This window comes from Equus przewalskii, chromosome 19 (genome assembly GCF_037783145.1).
Source record: "Equus przewalskii isolate Varuska chromosome 19, EquPr2, whole genome shotgun sequence".
Classification (NCBI taxonomy): domain Eukaryota; kingdom Metazoa; phylum Chordata; class Mammalia; order Perissodactyla; family Equidae; genus Equus; species Equus przewalskii.
The window spans coordinates 34,382,235-34,406,308 of NC_091849.1; the positions used below are offsets into that span (position 1 = coordinate 34,382,235).

The window sequence follows — 24,074 nt, forward strand, 5'->3', positions numbered from 1 at the left end:
GGCTGAGAACACAGACTCTGGAGCCGGGCTGTCTGGGTTCAGAGCCTGGCTCCACTACCTGCCTGACCTCTCTGTGCCTCAGTTTCCCCTCACGTGCAGGGAATAAGAACAGCACCTACCGCGTGGGGTTGTTGTGCGGATTCAGTGGGCTACAGCTCACCAGGAGTGTGTCAGGATGCTGTCAAGCGTTGGCTAATTTTATCATCTTTCTCGATAACTTCCCCTGCTACAGAGATAAAGCCATTCGCCCAAGGTCCTGGCTGATAAAAGGCAGAGCTGGTCCTGATGATGCTGAGTCCCCGCCTCCACCCTGCCCACTGCCTGGGTGCAGAGTCGCCCCCAGAAACACGGCAGCAGCAGGTGGCATGGTGAGCCCCACTCATCCCCTGGGCCTCTCTTTCCCCTGGGGCATCCTGGGACCTTCTGTCCAGATTCTCTCCTTCCCTCCAGAACTTTCTCTGGGGCAGGGGTGGAGAGGCTGGCCTGGCTGCCGGGGAGGGCTGCTTTGGAACAACTGAATTGACGTACTGCAAACCACTCCCCTGGCCCTTTGCTTTGGGGGGGCGACAGGATAATGGATTTGAGTCCACACATCTGCCTTACCAGAGGGATTTTTTTTGAGGTTCAAAGTCAACGGTGTATTAATTAAGGGGGAACAGCTGCTAGCACAGTGCTTACGATAAGTCAGTGACAAATGGCTGTGTTTACCTTTTTCCTGAGCAGATAGTCAAGAAGGTGGCCTGGAGCTCCTGGGTGGACTTCCACAGCCGAGATTCATGGGGTACAGCCTCTCCCTCCCTCACCCCCCAAAGCATCTTTATCGGTGCCCACTGAGCCCGAGAGGGCTGTTTGTCACCGAGGAAAGACAGGTCTGAGCGCCTGGAAGGGACCGAGTGGAGAGACAGAAACTTCCCAGCAGAGCTCCTCCCCCCCCTCCCGAGGATGCCCTCGGAAGCCCTCCCCAGGCACGTCCCCCCACCCCGCGCTGTCCCCTGTGAAATACGAGCTGCTTAAAAGGGAGGCTGGGCCCCTCCAAGGCGAGGGAGGCTGCAGAGCGGGATCTGAGACGTCTGCAGCCCTGAGGCCGCACCCCGGGCCTTTGTGCGGGCACAGCGTGCGCCATAAAGGAAGGGGCCTGGCTGGCGGGGGGCCTTTTGTTGGTTCGTTTATTTTGATCTGGCTCCTGCTCTCCAAACAGCTTCAGAGAAATAGAGCCCCGCATTAGCTCCCTTCTCAGCTTCAGACCAAACAGGCAGAGGGGACTCTTCCACTGAGAAACAGAAAAGGGAAAGATGGGCTCATTTTTTTCTGGGTTGTTTCTGGGTCCTTTGACTCAATTTACCCACCAAGTTTCCAGCTTTGGGAGGATAGCAGGCCAGTGCTCACGCGCCAGTCACCACCCACAGATGGGACCGGTGTGGACAGTGGCAGCAGGGCGGTGGGAGCGGCCAGTGGCTCAGAGGCTGCCTTCTTCCAGGGCCAACCCAGGCCTTGGGGTCCCTGCAAAAGGAAGGCCCGGCTGGATCTTGGCGCCAACCCCAAATACCTCCAGCTCTCCCCACATGCCTGCTGGGCCCCAGGGTAGATAGAGGTGGTGCTGGTGAACTGAGGACCCAGAAGTGCACTTGGCAAACCGCTGCCCTGCAAAGCCCTGCCTGCCCCTGCAGGTGGGGGACCCCCGTGTGTCCCCGAGGCTATACTGGTGTTCTTCAGTGTGGGGGCCCAGAGGAGACAGGTCTGCCACCGACATCAGTCTCCTGCCTCCTTAGGGGACACTATCAGCTACCGAGGAGCTGGACCAAGCTCACTCTGCCCTTCCTTCCTCCCCCTCCCAGGGCTGGTGCTGGGCACCCCAGGGGAGCCTCTGGGGCCTTAATGCAAGGCAGAAATGGGGCAGAAAGAAAGAGGTTCTGTCGCCCCCCACTGGAACCAGGCCAGCATCACCCTGCAGTGTAGGGTCGGCACTGCGTGTTACAGACGCGGAAGCTGAGGCTCTGAGAGGGTACGCAGTCTGCCTCAGGACCCCGCCGCTAAGAGGCTGCGGCCCAGAGGCAGGAAGGCGGGTGTGCGGAGAAGGCCCCGCCGGAGCCCCTGCTCAGCCGCCCTGCCTTCTGTTCAGCTGACCCCTCCCAGAGCCAGTGCTTAATAACTCCGCACACCGCCGTTCCTCATACATCGCTTTGGGGGGAAAAGGAAAGAACCACGGCTGAGAAACACATCCATTTTTAATAAACAGTTTATTTCTCCAACAGTCTCAGCCACGATGCCGAAGCCTGTTGCAGTTTCTTCTTCTTCCGGCTGGAGCCTGATTATGAGACCGTTTCCTTGCCACGGGGCTGGCGCTGATTCCAGCCCCGCCGATCATCCAGGCATCAGAGGAAATGAGAGAGTATTGCTCAAAAGAGGGAGACCGGAGCTTTATTAAGGAAACCAAAAACACCAATAAGACAGAAAGGGGTGGCAAACGCCTTCGGCGCAGCTGTGGCGTCTCCTCCGCTCACCCTCGGGCCTGCAGAGAACACGCGGGAATGGGGCTCTGCTGGAGAGGCGCCTGCACTTAACTAAGAAGGCCCCCAGCCGGGGCGCTTCCGGAGACCGCCTCCGACACCGGGCCACGCGCGGGCGGGGGCCCCGAGGCAGCGCTGCGGCGGCCAGCAGAGGGCAGAGGGCCTCCGCGCTCCCCGCGACGCTGCGCTGGAAGTTCTGGTTGGACTGCCCGGGCGGGGAGGCTGCCGCCGCCGTAAACACGGTGCCCTCCCCGCGCCACAAGAGCGGGACACCCGAGCTCCTGGAATCGGCGCCTCGGCCTGACGCAGGGCTGCGGCCGCAGGGCTGGCCTGGACCGGCCGCTGCCGTGCGAAGCACCACTGCAGAGGCGCGCCCCGGGCTGCCTCGGACGGGCCGCAGGGACGCTGGCAGCCCCGGCCCTCTCTGCTCTCGGGCCCTGTGCCCCTCCAGGGTCCTCCCACAGGCCACACAGCAGCTCACCGCTCCTGACCGCAGGGCCCGGCGTTTCTGGATAGTTCTACAGTACTTGTTCTAAGTTCTAGCACCTTCCCCCTTCAGGATAGAAGAGGCCCAATCCAGCTGGAGGACGGGCTTTCTGCCCTCACCCTCGAGCTCCCAGGTAACACCCCCTGAAGGCACATGGACCAAGCTGCTCCCCCAGCCCGCCGTCCCGACCCACCTCCCACAGGTGCGACGCCCACCGCACCGCCGAGCCTCAGCCGCGGGGGCAGCTGCAGCCCACCCTGCGGCACGCGTGCTCTGCGGGCACTCAGCCACTGCTCTTTCACCTCTTCCAGTCATGAAAAGCAAACCCTTCTCCCTTTTCTGCCCGCAAAACGGGCAGAGAGGGTCGGACCAAGCGGAGGACACGCGAGCCCGCCGGCCCCGGCCTCTCCCCTCCGCCCTTCACCGAAGCCCGCCCTTCGAACGGCGCCCCGTCCGAGGAGTCCAGAGCCGCTGCGGCCCCGGCGGGCGGGCGGGCGGCGTCGAGGCAGCGGAATTCCGCCCGGCGGGCGCGCCCTCTCAGGCCCGCCCGGGCTGGCTGGGAGGAGGCCGCGCCGGTTAGCGCTCCGAGTCGGAGAAGGAAGAGGGCTTAGTCCATCTCCACACCAGCATGTCCTCTCCCGCCACGCGGTGGGACTCCGTCTGGATGCGGGATTCGTTGGAGGCCAGGAACTCCACGGCCCGGTCCCAGACCCGCTTCATGCGCCTCCTGCAATGAGAGAGACCAGGCTCAGCCGGCGATCCGTCCCCGGCCGCCCTGCCCTCCCGAGAGTTCAGCGGGTCTGCAGGCCCAGCGCACAAAGGGACCGAGCTCCGAGAGGCCGCGCAGACTTGGCTGCGGGAGAAACCGGCAGGTACTAACGGGACCCCTGCAGAGGAGAGAAATTTCTTGGGCCACAGAGAAATAATTCCTCAACCTTGTCTGCTCCAAAAGCACTCAACTAAAGGGAGCTGAAAGGGGCTGGAGGGGTTTGGGGCATCCCCAGGTGTCCAAAGGGAGGGGACCATGCTGTGCCCACTCTTGTTGGGGCCTGTTACTGCGGCAGACCGGGCCAGGCCGCCCCACCGCTGGGCTGGATGCATTTTAATGCCTCATGTGGGCTAATTAAAGAGTGGCCACTGGGCTGCTGAGAACTCCACGGCACTTCAGGGGATGTGGATGAGCTAAGCATCCAACCAAGCATCCAATCGGGGAGGCCGAGACGGTGGAGCTGCTCTTGGACCCACAGCCACCTCCTGGCGGGCCAGCCTCAGGCCTTGGGCCAGTGTGCACACTCCCTGCTCTGCTGGGTCCCCTGGGCCTTGCACCCCCTTGGACAGCCCCTATTTCCTCGCCCCACCCTTTCAGACTAGACAGGAAGATTCCAGGGCAGTCGGGGAGGGTGGCTCTGGTGTTCTCCCTCTGATGAGCTCCTGCCTTTGGTCAGCACTGCAGACCACCCCCGTGACCCCCAAGGGGAGGGTGAAGGCGAGTGTGTGGGGGAGCAGCAAGGTTCACCCCGGGAGGACATGTGGAAGGAAGCTCCCGAGGGGGCCTGTAAGGAGGCAAAGTGGGGTGTCGGGGTTTTCTTCCCCAGGGGTCAGGTCCTGTCACCAGCCAAACCCCACAGCTGGCAGCAGCCCCCACTTGGCTGGTCAGGCGAAGGTCCCACATGCCCTGGGGACTGAGCCCCTCACATGGGGTTCCGAGGGGAGGCAGCCAGCACTATGTGGGGGCCAGGGTGCCACCCCTGCCCCTCCTTCCCAGGCTGCCCGTTAACAGGTGACGACAAGCCTGCCGAGTGAGCTGCTCCCATCAGCCCCCTGCTTTCCTCACTCAGCAAGCTCCTGAGAGCTCCCTCAGCCTCTCAGGAGCAGGCCTGGGTCCAAGGGGCAGAGCCAAATGAACCCTCCCGGGGCCCATGGGGGCTGGGGTCTCCTCACGCGTCGAGAGCTTGGCTGCACTGGCGGGGGGCTTGGGAGATGATCAAGGGGCTGAGGGCTAATGGGGCATGAGCCTCTGGGGCTCACAGACGGGGGCTCGGACCTGCAGGGTGGTCGCCTGCTGCAGACAGGGGCTGAGGCCCTCTGGCTCAGGCCCGAGACAGGCTATAACGCCACTTCCTTCTCTGACTCAAGGGAGCACATGTGGTGCATGTAATTCAAGCCCAAGTGGTGACGGCTGCCCTTTGATGGGGGCTCACGGGCCAGGCACTGACCTAGGGAGTGGGGGCCATCTCCCCCACACTCCTGCTCCCCTTTTCCTCAGGACCTGCCGCTACCTAACAGCACACATTTTCCTCACCTATCTTGTCACCCCCCTCCTTCCCTGGAAGCAGTGCTCCCGCAGGGCAGGGATCTTTGCTTCTTCCACTCCCCACTGTCCCCCGGAGCCGGTGTACAGGGCATGTATTGAGTGAATGAATCACGGCAGCCTCTCGTCCCCACCTCCCTCCGCAAGGCATGGGGTTCCCTCTGTTTTATGGAGGAGGAAACTGTGGCTCATAGAGGTCGTTACCTGGATCACATGGCGACTCCAGGCAGGGCCAGGAATCAGGTGCGAGTCTGAATACACCAAGTGGCCTCCCCTGGGGACTGGAGGGCCATGTGGCTGCCTCACACTGGGGACCGGCAGCAAGCACAAGCCACACATCACAGTCAGTCTGCTCTCTCTAAGCTTCCTGCCTACCACCTTCCAGGGGGTACAGTGGGTATGAACATTAAGCATCTTCACATTTAAAAGGGGCCCTTAAACGTTCTATTCTTCCAGTTCCTCTTGTGTTGCACAGAAAGGGGTGACCTCGACTGCAGAGCCTGGCAATGAGAGCACAGGAATGCCACCAGCCTTGGGCCTCTGAGCAAGTTCCTTATCCTCCTGTGCCTCAGTTTCCTCATCTGTAAAATGGGGTACCCCCTGTTCTCACCTCCTAGGGCCATGGTGAGGAGCGAGTGCGTCTGTACTGTAGAGGGCTCCTAGCCAGCACACAGCAAGTGTGAGTGCTTAGCGTCATCGGCGAGATGACGGCGTCCAGCCGGAGACTGCAGCAGAATCTGCAGTGGAGGGCCCGCAAGCTGAGCTGGACCGGGGGGCCTTGCTGGCTGCCTCCTGGCTCTACCTCACCCCTGGTTTTGTCAGGGATCCATCTAGCATCTGCAGCCCGTGTGGAAGGTGGTGCTGGAATTGTGCGTGACAATGGCCTGCCACCCCTTCCCATGCAGCTGTGCGCCCAGGAAGCCGACACCATTTGCTGCTGTGAAACTGATTTCACCTACATGTACGTGTGTGTGTCCACATGTGTGTGAGAACTGGACCATGATATTTTAGGTAACATGGGTTTCCGACTGTGGGTCATGGTTCAAATGTTTGAGAAACAATCTCCTCCTTCTTGCCAGTGGCTGATTCGAGAATAGATAAGTAACCAGTTCTGGCCAGCAGAGCCTCAAGCAGTGTGTCCCTGAAATGTCTTCTTTTGCTCATGAGAGCAACAGGAAGTCCACCTCTGCCCTGCTGGCTGTGACAAGGCAGACATTGCTCCAGCTGCTGGCCACCACCTTGTGACTACAGGGAACTCTAGCCACCTAACAACACCCATGGAGGGCAGGACCACGAGAATCACAGAAAAATGAAACCAGAGACCTGACTGTGCTGTGCTTGGAGCCCACAGGACTCCCGACTTCTTCTCATGGGAACTCGTCAGGTCCTTCCCTGCCTGAGCCCCTGGGGGAGGGGGTCTGGTACTCGCTGCCCAAAGCACCCTCTTGAGGATGAACACTAACAGCGCTGCGCCTGTACAGAGGAGGGGGGCCACACTTCCACACCCCCTGGTCTGTGCATTCCGCCAGGAAGAGCAGATCGCTGGAGGAGCCAGGAGGTGTGGAGGATGTCCCGACCCGTGATGCTGGGGTTGAGCTGGCCCCCAGCCCCCGTGACGGATGCGAGGCTCTGGGTCTCCTTCAGCGGGGCACTCAGCGGAGTCAGACCCAGGACTTACCGGCTCTGTGGAGGGATCAGGGTGTCACGCACGTGCAGGATGCCCACGTACGGGTAGCGCTCCATGTCCTGCTCCCAGTCCACGTAATGGTCCTGGACCACGTCTGCAAGATGGAGGGCACTGTTTAGGGTGAGGACCTCCTGGCGGGGGCCAGCAGCCCTTTCACCCGGGACCACGCACCTATAATCTTCTTCACCATCTCATACATGGCCTGCTCCTCCTCTTCCAACTTCCGCCACCGGTATTTCAGGAGGATAAGGAGCCCCCACAAAAAAGCCAAGCCTGTGAGGGAAGAAAGCACGGTTAATCCCTTGCGTCGCCTTCAGCCGATCAGGCGCTCACTGGCTTTCACTGAGGTGAGTTGCTGTGCTGGAGGCTGTAGGTGAGCTGCCAACGTGTTCTGAGTACCTACTATGTGGCGGGTCCCGGGCTGGGGTGCAGGAAACAAAGGACACGGGCACGCGGAGGGAGGACAGACTATTAAGTGATCATCTTCCTCCCGCGGCTGTCACCACAGAGCATCCCCAGCTGCCCAGATCTCGGCTCCTCCCAGCCTCACTGCAGGGCTTTCATCTCGTCCCTCGTGAACCAGAACACGGCGTTCATACATATATACATGCCGGAGCCCTTTGTATTCCGAGATGCTGCTGCCGATAATGATGTCTGCGCCTGATGGCGTGGGTGAGGGACTGTGTGCACGCCCAGATGGCCTGTGATTTGTAACTCGGCTATCTCTGCAGAGCCAGCGGTGTCTGTGACTCGGCCTCTCGCCTTCACAGACACCCCAGCTCTCTTCTCAAAGGCAGCCCCTGCTGTTGGGAGACAAGACCTGTGCTCTCGTCCTCAGCTCAGCCCTGGGCCCTTCCTGCTTTCCTCAGGTATCTGTGGCTTCCCAGGGGATGTTTACATTGTTCAAGGAGTAGAATCAGGCCAAGCTCCTGCTGTGCTCCCCACTTGGCACAGCCTGCACTCTGGGTCCCGGGAGGGACGGTGCTCGGCTCCAGCCCAGGCGGCCTCCCTCTGAGGGACGCTGACAGTCCCTGCCCTGAGTCAAGGACACTTTCTAGTTATCCTCACGCTCCCACCTCCCATCTCCAAAGGTAAAGACGACCCAGGGCAGAGGCTGACTTGTTCATCTCCTCTGTTTTAGTAGACAGACCTCAGGCGCACCGGACAGGAATGAACTCTCCGGGCCTGGCTTTCTCTAACCCATCACTCGTGTCTAGGAGCGCAGCTGAGCGGGGCTCCCAGGAGGGGCTCAGTGCGAGCAGCCCCGGTGAGGGGAAGGGGTGAGCAGGGTGGCCGAGGACTTACACCAGAAGAAGATGAGCACGTTGGTGACGGCGGTGAGCAGGGCGCGGCTCAGGCGGCAGCCAACACCCATGCGGGGGCGGGCGGACTCCAGGCAGACCACCTTGTCTACCGTTGTCACCAACTCTGACGGGTCTTCCCCTTTCAACCTGAGACAGGACACAGGATTGTAAACATGTTCAAAAGCTCCGAGGAGCCGCCGTATATGCTCCACTTCAAGCAGAAGGAGAAGGAAGGAGGGGCCTCAAGCCCTCTCCTTACTTATAAAATAGACTTGGTATCCTGATAGCACTCTGCCCAGAAATTTCCCACGTTGGCTACTTAGAAAGAATAAAGCTTTAAAGACGGCAGCAGGCTTGAACCCCTACCGCTAAAGTGACGTCCCCCTCTGTCGGGTCTTTGACAGCCCCTCTCAGCGTGTGGAAGATTAAACTGTAAATTGGATTCCCACCTCCCAGCACAGAGAAATGGAAATGTTTACTGAATCGCTGGCTTCGCGCTGCATGGCAAGAACTGAAAAGGCAGAGTCTGGGAGGGTGTGCTTGTCCTCGGCGACGAGGACGCACATAAGCTGTTTAAGTGTAGACATCATGGGGCGCCGCGAGGCTCAGGGGAATGAAAATGGCCAGGCTCCCCGTGCAGACCCTAGCCACAGCGCCTCCACCCTGCCCGGGGTGAGGACGTGTCAGGACCCGCAGGGACGCCGACACCTGCTCCTTCTTCCAGCTAGGTGACAGCATCATGCTCTGGCCCGCACACCGGAAAGGCTGGTACCTGAAGTGTCCTGATTTCTCACGACCCCCTTTTAACACTGATCATCTGAGCTGGGCTCAGCCCCCTCCAGGCTGCCTTCCCCAGTGTGAAAAGGCGGCTGTCATCACTCTTCTGCGTCAGCAGCCTTGGCGAGCGAGTGCTGCCGAGGAGAAAATCCGCACTCTCCTCCGCCTTTTCCAACACAAGGGAAAATCGCTCAGCCACTCAGGGAAGCTTTCTTTTTTTTCAGCCAACGAATTTTAATCATGCCATGCATCCAGTTATCAAGCTCTAGGCTGAGCGCCCAGGGGCCCCTGCTGGATGCACTGCTGATGGAATTAGTGATTTGGGTGGATTAGGGAGGCAGAGAACAAAACCCCAGAGTGTTCTAATATCAGGAGCCGTAACCTGACCAGAGACCTGACAAAGCCTGGGAGGTGGGAGCGGGTGCCGAGGCGAGTGCTTTTGCAGCAGGGGGACTTCTCAGGCTTGTCCCCCACTGGCTGGCGCATCCCCCACCCCCTGAGCAGCCAGGTGGGGCCTTTCAGCAGGGTGAAAGGGCTCGCTATCTCTGCCAACAGTGCTCCCCAGAGAGAAAGGAGGTGGACTGCCCAGTCAGAATAAAATCCAGTCTTTCCTTTTGCAATCTCCATACTGTGTGAAACCAACATACAGAATCATTTCGTCTACAAATGAAACCTCGCACCCAAGGAAAAGAAGTGCAGAAAAATGCCTTCTCCAGCCAACTGTGCGGGGCCAGTGAACTAAAAGGGCACAGACTGAGTTACTTGACACAAGGCTAGCATGCTGACATCTGGATTCTGTGTCTCATCTTGAAACTGCTCCTTCTATCGCATTCCTAAGGCTGCCCAGCTTCAAGCCTAGCCCACAGCAACTCAGCTGGAAGACCCGCCCTCTAACTTCAGACCCGCGACACCTCTGTTGGAGCACAAGAGTCAGCTGAAGGGTCAGGACAGTGGCCGCAGGTGCCCACAGCTGTGCCGCCACCTCGTGATGGCCAGCCCACACTCACCAGATGCCCACGTCCTTGTTACTGCTCAGTATCCAGGTCAGTGCGGCTTCAAACTTGGTGGAAGAGCTGCCAGTCACATTCTGTGGGAGGGGGCGGGAGAGGATTAGTTCTGCGTCTGGGCGAAGCTGTGGAGCAACATTACTCTGCTGCTGGATTAAGGAAGCCCTTGCCGTGTCCTATGCATGCCTCAAAGCCCTGTTCCGCTGAATGCCCAGCAAACTGGCAGGAAGGAAATCTGGGGCTGACGAGAGCCAAGGAAGAGGCTGTAACGGGAGGAAGCGATGTGGAAGCACACACAGGAAAACAATGCAGGTCTGAGACAGCCAAAAGGATATAATTTTCTCAAGGACTAAAGCATCAGGCAGGAGAGCTGGCAGCTCATCTTGGGTAAAATGAAAAAAAGTGTGGGGGTTGGGGGCCTGGTGGCCAGTCCCAGCTATGCAGCCTTGAGCAAGTCCCTGCCCCTCTCTGGGCCTCAGTTTCCTCGTCTGTGAAATGAAAATTGGCCTAGGCACCCCTAAGGTTTCCGCCAGCTCCACAGATCCATAATCCTATCATCCTGAGGCCACACGGAAAATCAAATGCACCTGAGCAATCTACACGGTCACCGTAAGGGGAGAGGACAGACAGGGTAAATGTGTGTCCTTAAAGCTGCTGAGAAGGGGAGAAAAGTGAACCAAAGGAGGAGTAAGTGACAGGGCCACTCAAAGAAAGGGGACCTGCCGCGGCCACACCAGCTGCTCAAAGAGCAGGAGGTCGGTGGTGAGCTGCCCGTCCACACAGCAGTCCTGGCTCACGCTCAAGCTCACCTTGGGCCCAGTCACCGACTGCTGCCTTAACTCAAGGGAGCCTAACTCTCAACTAAGTTTAAAAAAAAAAAAAAAAGAAAGAAAAAATGCCAAACAGCAAACTCAGAAACACTGCCGGGCTTGAACGATCAATACAAAAGCCCCAGGACCTCCGGGAGTGGAGACGACGCAGCCTACTTACTGCTACATGTTCCTGCGCCTCCATTACAGGGATGCATTTGCTTTTTAGCTTCTCTGGATTTCCACATTCAAAATTACCTAGGAGGAGAAAACACACATTCACACACAGAGAAGAGGTGAAAAAAAATGACTCTGAAATGGACTAAAAAATGCAGCAGAATCAAGCCATCAGCGCTGATGGGGAGCATGCAGCCCGGCAGCTCCAGCTTCTGTGGGGCATCTTCACTCTGCGGTAGGATCAAAAGCCACTTAGCTTGGATCGATTCCAGATCATTAAAACCTGACCTGCAAAGCAGTGCGGCAATTTGCATTAAATGACTAAAAAGCTGCCCAATACTGAGGTCTGTTTGCAATTGATCCCTAAAAGGATCAGACAGATAGCTCTGGAAGGTACTGGAATGGCACTATAAATAAACACAGCCTGGGAAAAAAGAACGGCAGGGAGGCCACAGGCACCGCAGGGATTTCGACTTGTGACACAGGCAGGTGACCTGGAATGCCAGGCCCACTGTTTTGAGGGGTCCTTGGGAGACATGTCCAGAATGCCCCAAAGAGGAAGGGGGTGTCTGGGTGCTGGGCAGCAGGGCCTCGGTGTGGTGCTCCAGGGGGCAGCTCCCTTCCGAGCACCCTGGGCAGCTGGCTCCCACCAAAGGTGGAGGTGGGAGCATCCCCCTCAGTCCTGACAGCCTTCCAGGCCCAGCCCACAGACCACCTCCTCTGAAGAACCCCTAGCCCATGGGGGTCTCCTGTTTGGCCAAATCGCTCTGGACTTGGCAGTCTGCCACAGCCCCTGGCTCGCTGTCGCCCACTCTGCGTCACCTAGCACACAGGCCTTCCCGTGGGTCCACTAGGCTCCTTGAAAGCAGGGACAGCACGGGGCTGTGCACGTACAAGATCCTGGGCCGTCACACATGGCCTGACCGCTCTTGACCCGGCACAGCGTGGGGCTTCAGATAGCCAGTCTGTGTTTGTCTGTGTGCTGGGGAGGAAGTGGCTGACGGTAATGTTAAAAAACCTTGAGAATGAACTGAAGCCCGTCTCCCACCCCCAACACGGCCAGATCCTCAAGACCAACTTCAAGGTTGATCTTGGTCCTCTTGGTCCACTGAGACCAAGTTTCTCCCGTCCTCCTGCCCCCACCCAGACTGCCCTGCCGGGGCCACGGCCACCTGACTGGTTTCCCTCCTCTCCCCGTCTCCTCCATGTTTGGTCAACAAAGCTCTAACATGATTCTGCTGCAGGGACACTAGCCCACTCGAGCTGCTGCCGCGTTAGCCTTCCTGGCGCCCGGCTCTCCGCACTCACTCCCCTGCTCAAGCGCCTCCTGGCCCTCTCTGTGCCTGCGGGATCAAGCCTGGGGGCCTGGCCCAACCGACATTTCCCAACTCATTTCCCAACTCCCTTCCCTCCACTTCTCCTTCCCCTGAAGCCAACTGCTTCCATCTCTGACCCTGTACTTTCCTGCTCTTTGGCCCCACCTTGCCCCACATAGACACAATCAATCCTGCTGGGGCTTGAGGGCCTGGCACACATGCCACCTCCCTCTTGTCGCTTTCCTGACGGCTCCAGCTAAAAAGCACCGTGCCTCCTGGAACTTCCGGCCTCTCGATTCTCAGTTCATCGCATCTTATATCACCCAGTGTCAGGGAGGCAGGTGGCCTGTCTCTTCTACCGGACCACAAGCAGCCTGCAGTAGGAGCCTGGGCTGAGTCATCTCATGTCCTACGAAGGCCAAGGCCGGCACAGTGCCCTGCCCGTAGCTGATCTCCTCAGGAGGTGTAGGGAGGGAGCATGGCCTAGCAGAAAGCCGGCAACCCCCTGCATCCTGTCTCAGTGAGATGCACCCTCAGGGCTGCCCCTGCCGGTCTAGTCAGAGGACAGGGCTCCCTGACAGCATAAGCCAGGACCACATGGAGGGTGGGTGGAAGACAAATGTTAACTAGGACCCACAGCTTAAGAGCAAAGCTTCTCAGCTTTATCCCCTGGGGGTCTCATTAAAATGCAGATTCTGATTCAAAGGTTTGGGATGGAACCTGAGATTCTGCATTTCCAATAAGCTCCCAAGTGATGCTGAGGTTGCTGGTTCTCGGACCACAAGAGTCACTAAGGTTTGGAACACCCTTAGGCCAGAATTCATATTCCAAGCACTGGGCCCGAAAGAAGTGCTCATGATGACCACGACTCTGTGGGCCCCAGTTCCTACTGTCCCTCTGAGGAGCTCACAGACACCTCCTGACCATCCCCAGTCTCCCACCAGTCAGGAGGGAGGAGGTGGCAGAGCCGAGGCCCACAAGACTGGCCTTGAGGACTGGGGCCCAGTACAAGTCCACCCAACCGTGACTTCCCAGTGACAACCTCAGACAGGGGTCGGCCCCGCAGATGCCTTCTGACATCCCCTAAGACTGAACAGCTCCGTCTGGTTCCCCTGTCAAGTGTATTTAACGTGAGGCACAAGCCCTGGACCTTCATCTGTGTTGTCAGCAAGTGATTTTGAGAGCTGCCGAGACGCCAGGTGTGGGAGAGGACACAGTACTGCAGGGGACACCTCTGGCCTCAAGGAACGCATTTACCAAATAAAACAGTAGGGGAGCCTTCTGGATGGAGGAGTTTTCAGGGCCTGTTTCACGAGGGTGCTGAGAATGCCTCATCTACAGCAGAGCACTTGGTTTTCATTTTGTAAAGAAAAGAAAGACCTAGCCACAACTAGAATGACCTGCAACTAAGATATACAACTATGTATGGCGGGTTGGGGAGATAAAGCAGGAAAAAAAAAAAAAAAGATTGGCAATAGTTGTTAGTTCAGGTGCCAATCTTTAAAAAAAAAAAAGAAAAGAAAGACCCAAGATTACTTGGTTAGATGAGGAGACTGAGGCCCTGAGAATATCTGGGGCCTGGCCCCTTCCAATGCAACACAGACCCCTCAAAGCATCAGGTAGGGGGCATGCAGAGAAGGGAGCAAATCTGTGGAAGGCCTGTGCATGTGCCAGGACCCCTGGGACCCTTAAAGGGGATGTGAGAACCGAATGTGTTCGTGTCTGAGTGGGGAAGGGGGGGAAAGGGAGACTCGGTTTCTGAGTATGTCTTTGGGGAGATGACCACAGAGTGTCTCAGTGGGCTGCCGGCCAGCCTTGCCCTAACTCATTAGGACAGTGGCCCACAACCTGCTCCCAAGGAATCTTGGCCTCACGGACCTACTCACCGGCTTGGACGGCCAGGAAGTTGTACAGCTCATGCAGCAGCTCCAGCAGGGCGGCCTTCTGCTTGGCCTGACAGAACTGAAAGGGCACAGGACAAGCGGTCAGCAAGGAGGGGGTGGGAGGGGATCTGTCTGTTTGGTTTACCTCCTCAGACACACTGCCAGTACTAAGCAGCAAGGAACACCTCAGGCTTTTAGAAGATAAAAGCAAATTCTGCAAGTAGTGGGCCCAGGGACAGGGTTAACTGACTGAAAGGAACACTGCGAAAGCTGAGGCCGGGCCGCAGGAGACGCAGTAACCAAACGTCTGCCATCCTGGCGGCTCTCCGGCCTCCGCCCCACGGCTCCTGCTGGAATAAAGGACACTGAGTGGGGCGTGGAGCAGAGGTGATGTGGCTATGGGGGAAACGCAGGAGCCTGGCTTCCTCGAAGGGAAAAGCACCTGCTGTGCAACTGCCATCCTGTCTCCCCCAGGGTCACTCCCGTCCATTTCTGGAGAGTCCAGCGTCTACAGTCTGCCTGTGGATAGTCTGCCTTGTGGATTATCTGTTGCAAATGTTTAATCTGAGACTGGATTCCCCTAGAAATGGAAAATTTCTAGAACTATTGAAACTGTAGGGGGAAAAAGTCATCTGTATGAGAAAACAGGAACAGGAATATATGCATACCTAGTCCTCCAGCACCTGTGACAGAACTCATGCCACTTTGCTAGACTTACTGGATTTAGAACATTAAAAAACAAGGCTGCTCTCCATTGAGAGCGGACGATGGGCCAGGTGCTGTGGGAGTGGCTGATACTGGAGCACGCACTGAATCCTCGCTGCAATCCTTACTGTACCCCAACTTCTCAGATGAGGAGCCTGAGGGTTAGAGACTTCGGGCCACCAAGATCCCACAGCTCGTAAGTGGTGGAGTGCTGCTGGGGACTCCAGGCCCACGTCCCACACTCGGGCCTCCTGTGGGCTGTCATTGGGCCGAGGGCCCGGGTTCTGGACCTGCCTCTGCAGCTACAGAAGGAACCAAAGTCCTTCTCAGGCTCATTAGCTGCCCTCATCTGCCTCGGTTTCCAACAGTCTCGGAGGCCCCTTATGGTGCCTAAAGACCCTAAAGCCTTTGCAAGGTACCAAATGAGGTAACCAAGATTTATACACATGACCACAAACGTTCAGAAACAACTCACATGCCGACTAGTAGAGTTCTGCACCCAAACTACTTTTTAAAGAGTATTTAAGAGTATGGGAAATAGTGATAATAAGCGTTAAATGTAATGGAATACACACGAGATCCCAGTGCTGTAAACAAACATCCACAGAGAGGTAAGATGGGAAGGAAAGGCCCCCAAAACGTAATGGGGATTATCTCTAGGTGGCAGAATCATGGGTGATTTTTCTTTGGCACGTTTTTCAAATTTTCTACACTAAACATCTATTACTGTCACAACTAGAAAAAAAAGCAGTAACAATTAACACTGTTCCAAATTAAGCAAAGCAGGGCTGATACCACGTAAAGGAAACTGGAGGACAGAAGGTACCAGACAACGAGACGGCCTGATTAAGACAACACACCCACCCCCAGCTGTCCCCACGTTTTCAGCAGCACAAAGGCAGAAGGACAAGCACCAAGTGTTGCAGTCGGCTGAGGAGGCAAGGAACACGTGTATCTGAACTCAGACACCCGTCGGGTCTGGGTGAGCCGGAGCCACACGAGGAGCTGGACTTCCAGCAAGAACCTCACCAGAGCCAAGAAAAGCGCCTCCCGACCTGCCTGTTCCCGCATCCACCCTCCGTGGAGGCAAGGGCGCCTGTGAAGTCCCAGCTCCACAGAGCCTGCGATGGTAGGGCCAGACCCTGCCTTCCAGTGCGCTGAGGTTACAGGCACCCAGGATGCCCAGCGAGCACAGCTCCAGTGGGACCTGGGCTCACTCAGGTGGGGCGTGGGCCTGTCTAGCTTGGAGGAGGGCCAGGGAGCAAATCTGTCATTCAGTTGTGGGCCTGACACATTTAGACATGGGAAGAACCAAGACAAAGACCCCAGGGAACCCATTTCTAATTAAAAGACAAACAAAACTAACATCAGCAGAGGAGTCTAACAGAAAAGTTGTTTTCTCCTGTTTTTATTTTCAGTCTTCCAAATTCTAGTTTCCCCTCTGGCCACTGCCTCCGTTTCTGGGCCACTGCCTCTAAGCATCAGCTGTGGTTTTTATGATGGAAGGCAGAGTCAACTTATTATGAATCTGTTTCTACAAAACAATCGGGAAGAAAAGAGATTTGGTAGATGAATGCAATAAATGAATGTGATAAAACACCCCCAACTATGACACAGCAGAAGCCAGAGAGAAATAAAACCAGTTCTCTGCACCAGGATGTCCCTTCATGAACGTGGGTGCCAGTCAATGCAGGGGCATGGAGCTGACCATGTGTCACTTCTCTCCCAGCCCCCAGGCTGCCAGAGACGTGAACTGGGCTCTGGGAGGCCTGGCACTGCACACTTAATAATTAGACTACTAAGTCATGCCCTCTGGCAGCACAAGGCTTCTCCTGGTAGGATTTATGACCTGAAAATTTACTGCCTCCTCTCTTCCCCAGACTACCACCTGTACCAGCAAGCCAGCTCCTCGCTAATGCTGCCTTCATGACTCATAAATGAATGGGGCTGCTCGCCTTCCCCAAATATTATTTGTAGGGAACATTAAAGCTTCATAAAACAAATCTATAGACTAAGAGGGCTAATTCCACTTCAGATGTTTTTAAAACGCCATCCTCCCCCTGCCCCCCATGATGTTTCAAATCAGCATGGCATTTTCAGAGCCACAGATGTACTACTGGAGGGGAGAATGTGGAACCGAGAACCTGGCCTCCTCATGCTTAAAAACTGCCAGCCCTTCCTCCTGAAGCCGGGGAGCTTGAGAGGTCCTCCAACCACAACCTACCGCATCCCCCTAGATCGACTTAGGCAGAAATCAAAGTCTCCAACACTGTGATTGATGGCAGCGCTTCCGTAACGAGCCCAAGGTTGGATCTGGGGAGCTCAATTCCCTGTTTCAAGTACTCCTTCACTGCCACAATTGAGTCTGACACAAACATCACAGAACACGATGTGTTTCTGGTACATTACGGGAAGGACTCCTGAAAATGATGCTATTATGATCTTTTTCTGGGGAAGTTTACCTCCTGATGGAGGCTAACATCCTTGGGAGGAATGACAAAAGCTAGAGAAACTCCAACTCACCTCATCTGTTTTTTTCTCACAGTCCACTGGCAATAATTTCACTGAGACCAAGAAAAGAAACACAGAGGAAATTAAAAGTGTGGCATGAGGAAAAGAGTACAAAAGGGACTGGTCTCAAATTCAGGGCAGGTAAAATATTACCAACGTAAGGGTGGAGGTTAGAAAGATGTCATATAAATGAGGCAGTTTTAAAATGCAGGCAGTAAAATGTAAGGGTTTCCCCGTCCTGGATTAGGAATTAGGACAGCTAGGTCCTAAATCCCAGGTGAATATGATTAGCCAAGGGCTCTAGGGCAACTCACTTAACCACTCTGAACCTCTGTTTCCTCATCTGTGAAATGGGATCAATAAAGACTTCCCTGATTAACTCAGGGAGTTAGCCTCAAATAAGGCAACATGCATGATGGCTCTGTAAATTGTAAACAAGGGTATGTTAAACAGGGATTAATACCATCACGAGAGGGGAACTCCAGGTAAATCCCAGTATATACCCAAGAGCTGCTGTTTTAAAGCATCTTGGCAGTAAGTATGACAGGATACTGTTCCACGTCACCAGTGCAGTTACGGTACCAGGACACTCCTGGGGCTGCTTAATTTCTCTAGAGGTGGAGAAACTGCTCTCATAGTAAGGACGTTACTTGGTGTGTGCACGAGTCTGGGATCCCCATGCCCACAGACATGTTCATACACGTAAACATGCTTCTCCTGCACCAGCTAGTACATAATTTAACTTTTCCTTGCATTTTGGCTGTTCCTGCTAGGTATGGAAAGATGTGGCCTTGGCTCGAAGCTGGGAACAGCATGAATCACATTTATGCTTTGCAAAGAATGTTAAAAGTTGGTGAGCTACAGTGTCATTTTATACTTAAATTGATAAAGAGATGATCTCTGTGTTGTTTCCTGTTAGACCAGAGCCCAGAATTACCCGAGAGGCAAAGTTCCCTTTTCGGAAACTCACAAATCCTCAGCAACTCAGGAAACATGCTGTGTCCTGCAAAGCTCTGATTGGCATGTCTAATCACATAACCAAGTGTGGACAGAAGCAGGGCTGGCAACGTCCTTGACCCACAGGACCCTCTCCTGACAGCACTTCAGGAGGGTGCTGCCCGCAATGATAAACACCTCTGTTTATATCAGTTCAAACTCTTTAAAAGGTTCTTGCACACCTGTCTCATAAGCAGGGCTAGCACAACCTCCTTCTGACAAATGAGGGCCCTGTAGTCCAAAGAAGTGGAGCCCGTGGCCTTTCTGGTGCTGCAAAGCTGGGCCCCCAACCAGATCCCATCTGTGGGCAGTGAAACATGGGGTGCCTTCAAATGGGCACTAATATGTGAAGGAGCAAGATCAAAAGAAAAAATTAAAAGGAACGGGAGAGGACTGTTAGAGGGGGGAGTGGCTTTCTCTAGACGGGGAAAACCAGAGGTTGGGGTAAAAGTGAGTAGGAATGGACACTGCTTCCTGCACGTGGTTGAAAGCGAGGTTAGTAGGGCGGGCTAGGGCAGGAAATGAGAGCAGGAGAAAGTGAAGACAGAAATTATTGCAGGTGCAGGAATTCCGCCCTCTCCTCCCACAGCTGGAGGAAGGAAAGTCCCAGTCCGGAGGGAAGAGGCGGCTGCCCAGGCCCGGGAGCGTGCAGCAGGGCGCTGAGGACGGGTGGTCGTGGTGGCGGACACGCGCGCGCCCGGGGCCCTCCCCTGCGCCGGCCCGGGACGTACTGTTGTCCTCCGCCTCCTGCGGCGCCGAGGGCTTGCCCATCTTCACCCAGAGGATGCCCAGGAAGACGAGCAGCAGCCCCAGGCTGGCCCAGAACAGGAGCCGGGACAGGCAGCGCTCCAGCCGCCGCCCCGCCTCGGGCCGGGCCCGCGCCGCGCCCGCTGCGCCCGCTCGCGTCGCCCGCAGGCCCGGGCGCGGGTCGGGGCCGAGGAGGGCGGAGGGCGGCCGCGCCGGCGCCGGGGACGCGGCCCACCAGCGGCGGACTCCGGGGCCCAGGCCCGGCGCGGCCCTGTTGAGCGGCCGGGCGTCCTCGTCCTCCTCGGAGCTGCCCCGGACCGAGGCGCGGCGCCTGAGCGGCGCGGGGCGCGCGGGGTAGGCGAGGCCGCGGCTCCCGGACCAGGAGGCCGCGGAGGCCCCGAGGTCGCCGTAGACCCCAGAAGTCGCGTAGGCCGAGCCCGAGGCCGGCGGCGAGAGCCAGGGCTCCGCCCGCAGAGAAGCCGCGGCGGGCCGGGCGCGCAGCGGCGCCTCCTCGCGCAGCCGGGCCTCCTCCCGCAGCCGCTCCTCGCTCCGCGGCCGGGCCTCCTCCCGCAGCCGCTCCTCGCCGCGTAGCCGGGCCTCGCCCCGCAGGCGGCGCAGCTTGTTGCGGTAGACGTCCCGGGTGGTGTCGGTGATGGGTCCTGGCTGGAAGCCCAGGGCCTGCAGCTCCCGCCGCAGCTCCAGGTCCGACAGGCCGGCCATGGCCAGGACGCCGCCCCCGCCCGCCCCCGGCGCTCCCCGCACCCGGAACTGCTCCCGCCGGCAGCGGCGGCGGCGGCGGCGCGGGCGGGGCCCTGCGCCATGATGGGAAGGTCCGTCATGGCCGCCATGTTGAGGAGGTCTGCGTCTGCCTTGGCGGGCCGGCCATGATGAGGAGGTCAGACTCGGCCTCACGGCTGCCATATTGGGGAGGTCCGAAGGTTTGTGTCTCTTGTTTCTTTTTTCTTTCCCCTCCTTGCTCAGTCCTTCTCCTCGTCTGTCAGACCAAGAGGTGCTTATCTCTGAATCCTCGGCCCCTCGCGCGGTCCCTGGCATGTGGTAGGCGCTCAATAAAGTGTTGATTTAATAGATGAATTGCTTAATGGTGAAAGACAAACCTTTGCCGAGAGTGGGAAGACGGGATCCTTTGCCCCTCTCTGTGCTTGGGGCCCGATGGGTGACCCCTTCAGCGCTCAGGGAAGGCGTTTTTTGGGTCGTGGATAGACCCAGGTCTGCCTTGAGACCAGTCAGACCTCAGGTCGCGGCCGCCACTGAGCGCTGGCGGGTGCGGGCCCTGCCCCGGGACAGACAGACGCCGGCCTTCGAGGGGCGCCTGCGGCGGAGGAAGGCATCGCAGCCACCGCGAGGGCGCAGCCTTAGCCCAGCCCAAGAGATAGGTAGGGGAGGACCCAGAGACACAGTCTATGTCACTTGCGGATTTAGGCTGGGTGCGCTCGAATCCCTACTCTGCCACCATTAGATGTATGATCATATCCAGTTAACATTTCTAGCCTGTTGGCCAGTAAATCTTCTAGGGTTGCTGTGAGGATTACAGAGGCGATTTGTGTAGGGTGCTTAGGACAGCGCCTGCACATGCGCCTGAGTGTGCATACTTCACCCGTGTCTCTGCAGCCTCGTTGCTGTGGAGAACCTCTCACAGGGCAGGAACGCTCTCAGCGAGAAACCCCTAAGGGAAGCTGGGGAGTGGTGGCCAGTGGAACTAGAGTCCTGGTTCCTGGTCTTCCTCCCGCCTCCCTCTCCCTCTTTGTATTCCTTCCACAGCCCTCATCAACTGCCTTTCCCACAGGTTTATTGCCGGCCTTAGGTTCCGTTCCATTTAACCCCCTGGAATTCAGTTCTCTTCCACATGCTCCCCTCCTCCCCTGCAGTCCCATTGCCCAGCCCCCACCTTGTCCCCTCCCGTCGTCCTGTCCCCTCCCCGGCTCCCTGGGCAAGGCCCCTCTGCCGGTGGTTTGCATTCCTGCCACTTGCTGCCCACAGGGGTATTCAACACTGACCACGTTGCTAGGAAAATTACAGCCTGGGCATGGTCAGGCTTCCGTTGTTAGCCTTCCCATCTTGCCCGACTTAGCTGCTCCCACGTGGTGTGATTTCTCTCACCAAGTGTTGTTTTCCTTTTCCCCGCCTGTGTTTGCACGGAATGCCATGAATTTGATATAGTGATTGCCTAACACATATACCACATAATAGTATTTTATTTCTTTCTGAAGCACTGTTTGCATGACAAATGAGTCGGTAACATTTGTGCAACTCCTTGCAGCTGTGCGGTTCAATATATAAAGAATGAGCCTTTCGGCATCAGTACTGGCCCTGTGCATTCTAAGAGGGCTTGAAACGGATGCTTAAACAAAGTTAACGTTACAGCATTTTGCAGAGTTATGGTCTATTTCATCATAATGGATCTCTGGGCGATTTAAAAATATGAACTAGAGCCACCCCCAGCGGTGGTCCCCAGTGTGGGCTTTGTCAGCCTGCCTTGTGTTTGGGGACTCTGCTGCTGCTACACGCACCGAGGGCCAAATGACCCATAGCCTCTCCTCCCTCTGCCACCAACCCAGATGTCCTCCCGCTAGCCTAGAACCTATGATGTTTGCAGTGCCCTTTCCCCGTGTGGTCCACCGTCTGCCTCCACGGTGGCTTCTGGCAGCCCCTGGCCTTGTCTTGCTGAGTGGAGCAGAACTTTGCTGTAGTTGCCCCCACTTACAGCATCTTTGCCCATCAGTGCCTCCCTCCGCTCCCCCCTCTGGAAAGAAACCTCACAATCTGGTTGAGAAAGTCAATCAGAAAAAACCTCAGAAGTTAATCGTTCCTCCCAGGTGTCGGCCTTCCCCTCTTCCTCCTGAACTCCCTGACCAGCCCTGCCCTCCCTGGATTGATGAGCCTCCACGGCCCTCCATCAGCATCCTCCCCGCGAGGCCCTTTCCCCCGCTTTGGTGAATATGCTTGTTGCTGTTCCCTTTCCTCCATGCCACCATCTCCATACTGCCTTCCCTGACCCTTGTGTCTCCCCGACACACGAGGGCCAGGCCTCCGTGCTTCTTTGCCACCACTGCGTCGTGTCGGGAGCTGCCCCTGAGGCCCGTGCGGGGCCTCTCGGAGTCTGCCTTTGTGTGTCTTCAGTGCAGTTCTTTGACTGGGCCTGTCGAGTATGGGCACACGTATTTTAAAGAAAAGGGCAATATTGCAAAGTCAGCGGCCGCCCTGCATGCCCTCCTTTCTCATCACTTTGTGGTGGGTTTTTTTAAGATGAGCAGCTCAGCCTGTGGTTGGTCTTCTTGATTTATTAAGGGCAAAAGAAGAAAAACAAGCTCCACTGTCTAAATCTACTTAGTAACCACATCCACACAGTGAGTAGAGGTGAGGACCCGTGCGGCAGACTCGCTGGGTTCCCAGAGGGCTGCCACGCTGCCTGCCGTCCTGCTGACCTCTCCCTGTCTCAGTGGAGCCTTATAATAATAACAGCCATAAATCTTTTAGTGGGTTCCATTCCTTCTCTTCCTGCAAAAAGCCCTGCACACATTTATCAGATCCTTAAAGGTGCTCGGGGACTGTGCACCTGTCCTTGCTCCACCTCGTCACTGGCCTCTGGTGTACCTCTCAGTTATTCTGGGCGTCCTTTGAACCACACTCATGGGTGGTGCCACACTGTTGTGGGTGGGTGGGGGGGACACCGGGAGAGCGTGGTTGAGAAGGGAGGACCAAGTGGGTGCCATCTTGGGCTCCAGTTTTGACTGGAATGGGCCCCGGCACCGCCCCACTTCTTGCTGCCTCATCTCAGTGCCCTATGAAAGGGGAGGGTCACCCTTTTCTTCTCTCTAGATCAACGAAGGGACAAATAGAGTCACAGAGAAATGCCAAAATGGGTTTAAAGGGCAGTTATGTCACCTGCTTTTCATAATTGGCTGAAAATGACAACTCTTGAGCTTTCGGCCACTCACACACTTTGCCATCTGTGGGTAAGAGTTCCTTTAGGGGCATGGAATGCATTTCCCAGTGTCAGTAAGAAATTGTGTATGAAGAAAAACGTAATGCTTTCAGAACATTTTCTTTTGGGCTTTGTCCATGATTAGATTATAGCAAATTACAGAGTACACATATCAGGCAATTACTCTTTGCTTTTAACTATTCAATTTCATGGCAAATCCACGTAGCTCAGTAATTATAAAATCCTGCCAATGTGGTTACAGAGAAAATACCTCATCATCTCCATCTTGTGAAGCAAGGTTCAGCTTGCCCTATAATTACCTGGGGTCCTGTTAAGTGTAAAGTAGATTCCAGATGCAGACGGGGGAATGGGTAACTCTCCCTAATTGCCAGGTATCTGGAGAGATTCTCACAGATTTTGCTGGATAGACCTCAGTGCTGTGTGAGGAGGACCGCGTCCTCTCCCTGCTGGTTCCTCTGGGCACCCTCCCCATCCGTGATCCTGGTCCAGGCGTGCTGCAGCTTTAACCAAGGTGCATCTCTCTTTACTTCTGTCTTGTGAAAACATGGTCATTTTCTCTTGGCTCAGCTCACAGAATCCTCCCCAACCTTCCCCCAGTTTTAATTTTTTCCAGGGCTCTGCATGGCCTGTAAGCAATCGAGTCCGCTGTCCTGGAAACTGGAGGAGCTCGTTGGAGAAAAAGAATTATTTGAGCCCATTGTGAGAAATCGAACAGTGGCAGGAGGAGGAAAACGAGAGAAGAAAGGAGCCGACACATCTGAACAGGCGGCCGCGGCCTGTGCATACAGATGCAGGTGGTGGCAGGGTCCCTGTTGCAGCTCATTACCGAGAAGCACATCACAGGCCACCGGGCGAGGGTCGGGACACCCTGGCTGCTGCGCTGAGC

General features: G+C 56.5%; 1 protein-coding gene across 1 annotated transcript; it reads right to left on the minus strand.

Moving 5' to 3' along the window:
• Positions 1-2,220: 2,220 nt before the first annotated feature.
• LEMD2 (LEM domain nuclear envelope protein 2) lies at positions 2,221-19,989 on the minus strand. The gene is made up of 9 exons (XM_070584436.1): positions 19,209-19,989; positions 17,494-17,534; positions 14,269-14,344; positions 11,071-11,147; positions 10,081-10,160; positions 8,298-8,443; positions 7,164-7,265; positions 6,984-7,086; positions 2,221-3,721 (listed from the first exon to the last, which is right to left on the minus strand). The coding sequence occupies exons 1-9, from the start codon at positions 19,942-19,944 to the stop codon at positions 3,571-3,573; spliced, it is 1,512 nt and encodes a 503-aa protein (XP_070440537.1). The 5' UTR covers positions 19,945-19,989; the 3' UTR covers positions 2,221-3,570.
• Positions 19,990-24,074: the final 4,085 nt, after the last annotated feature.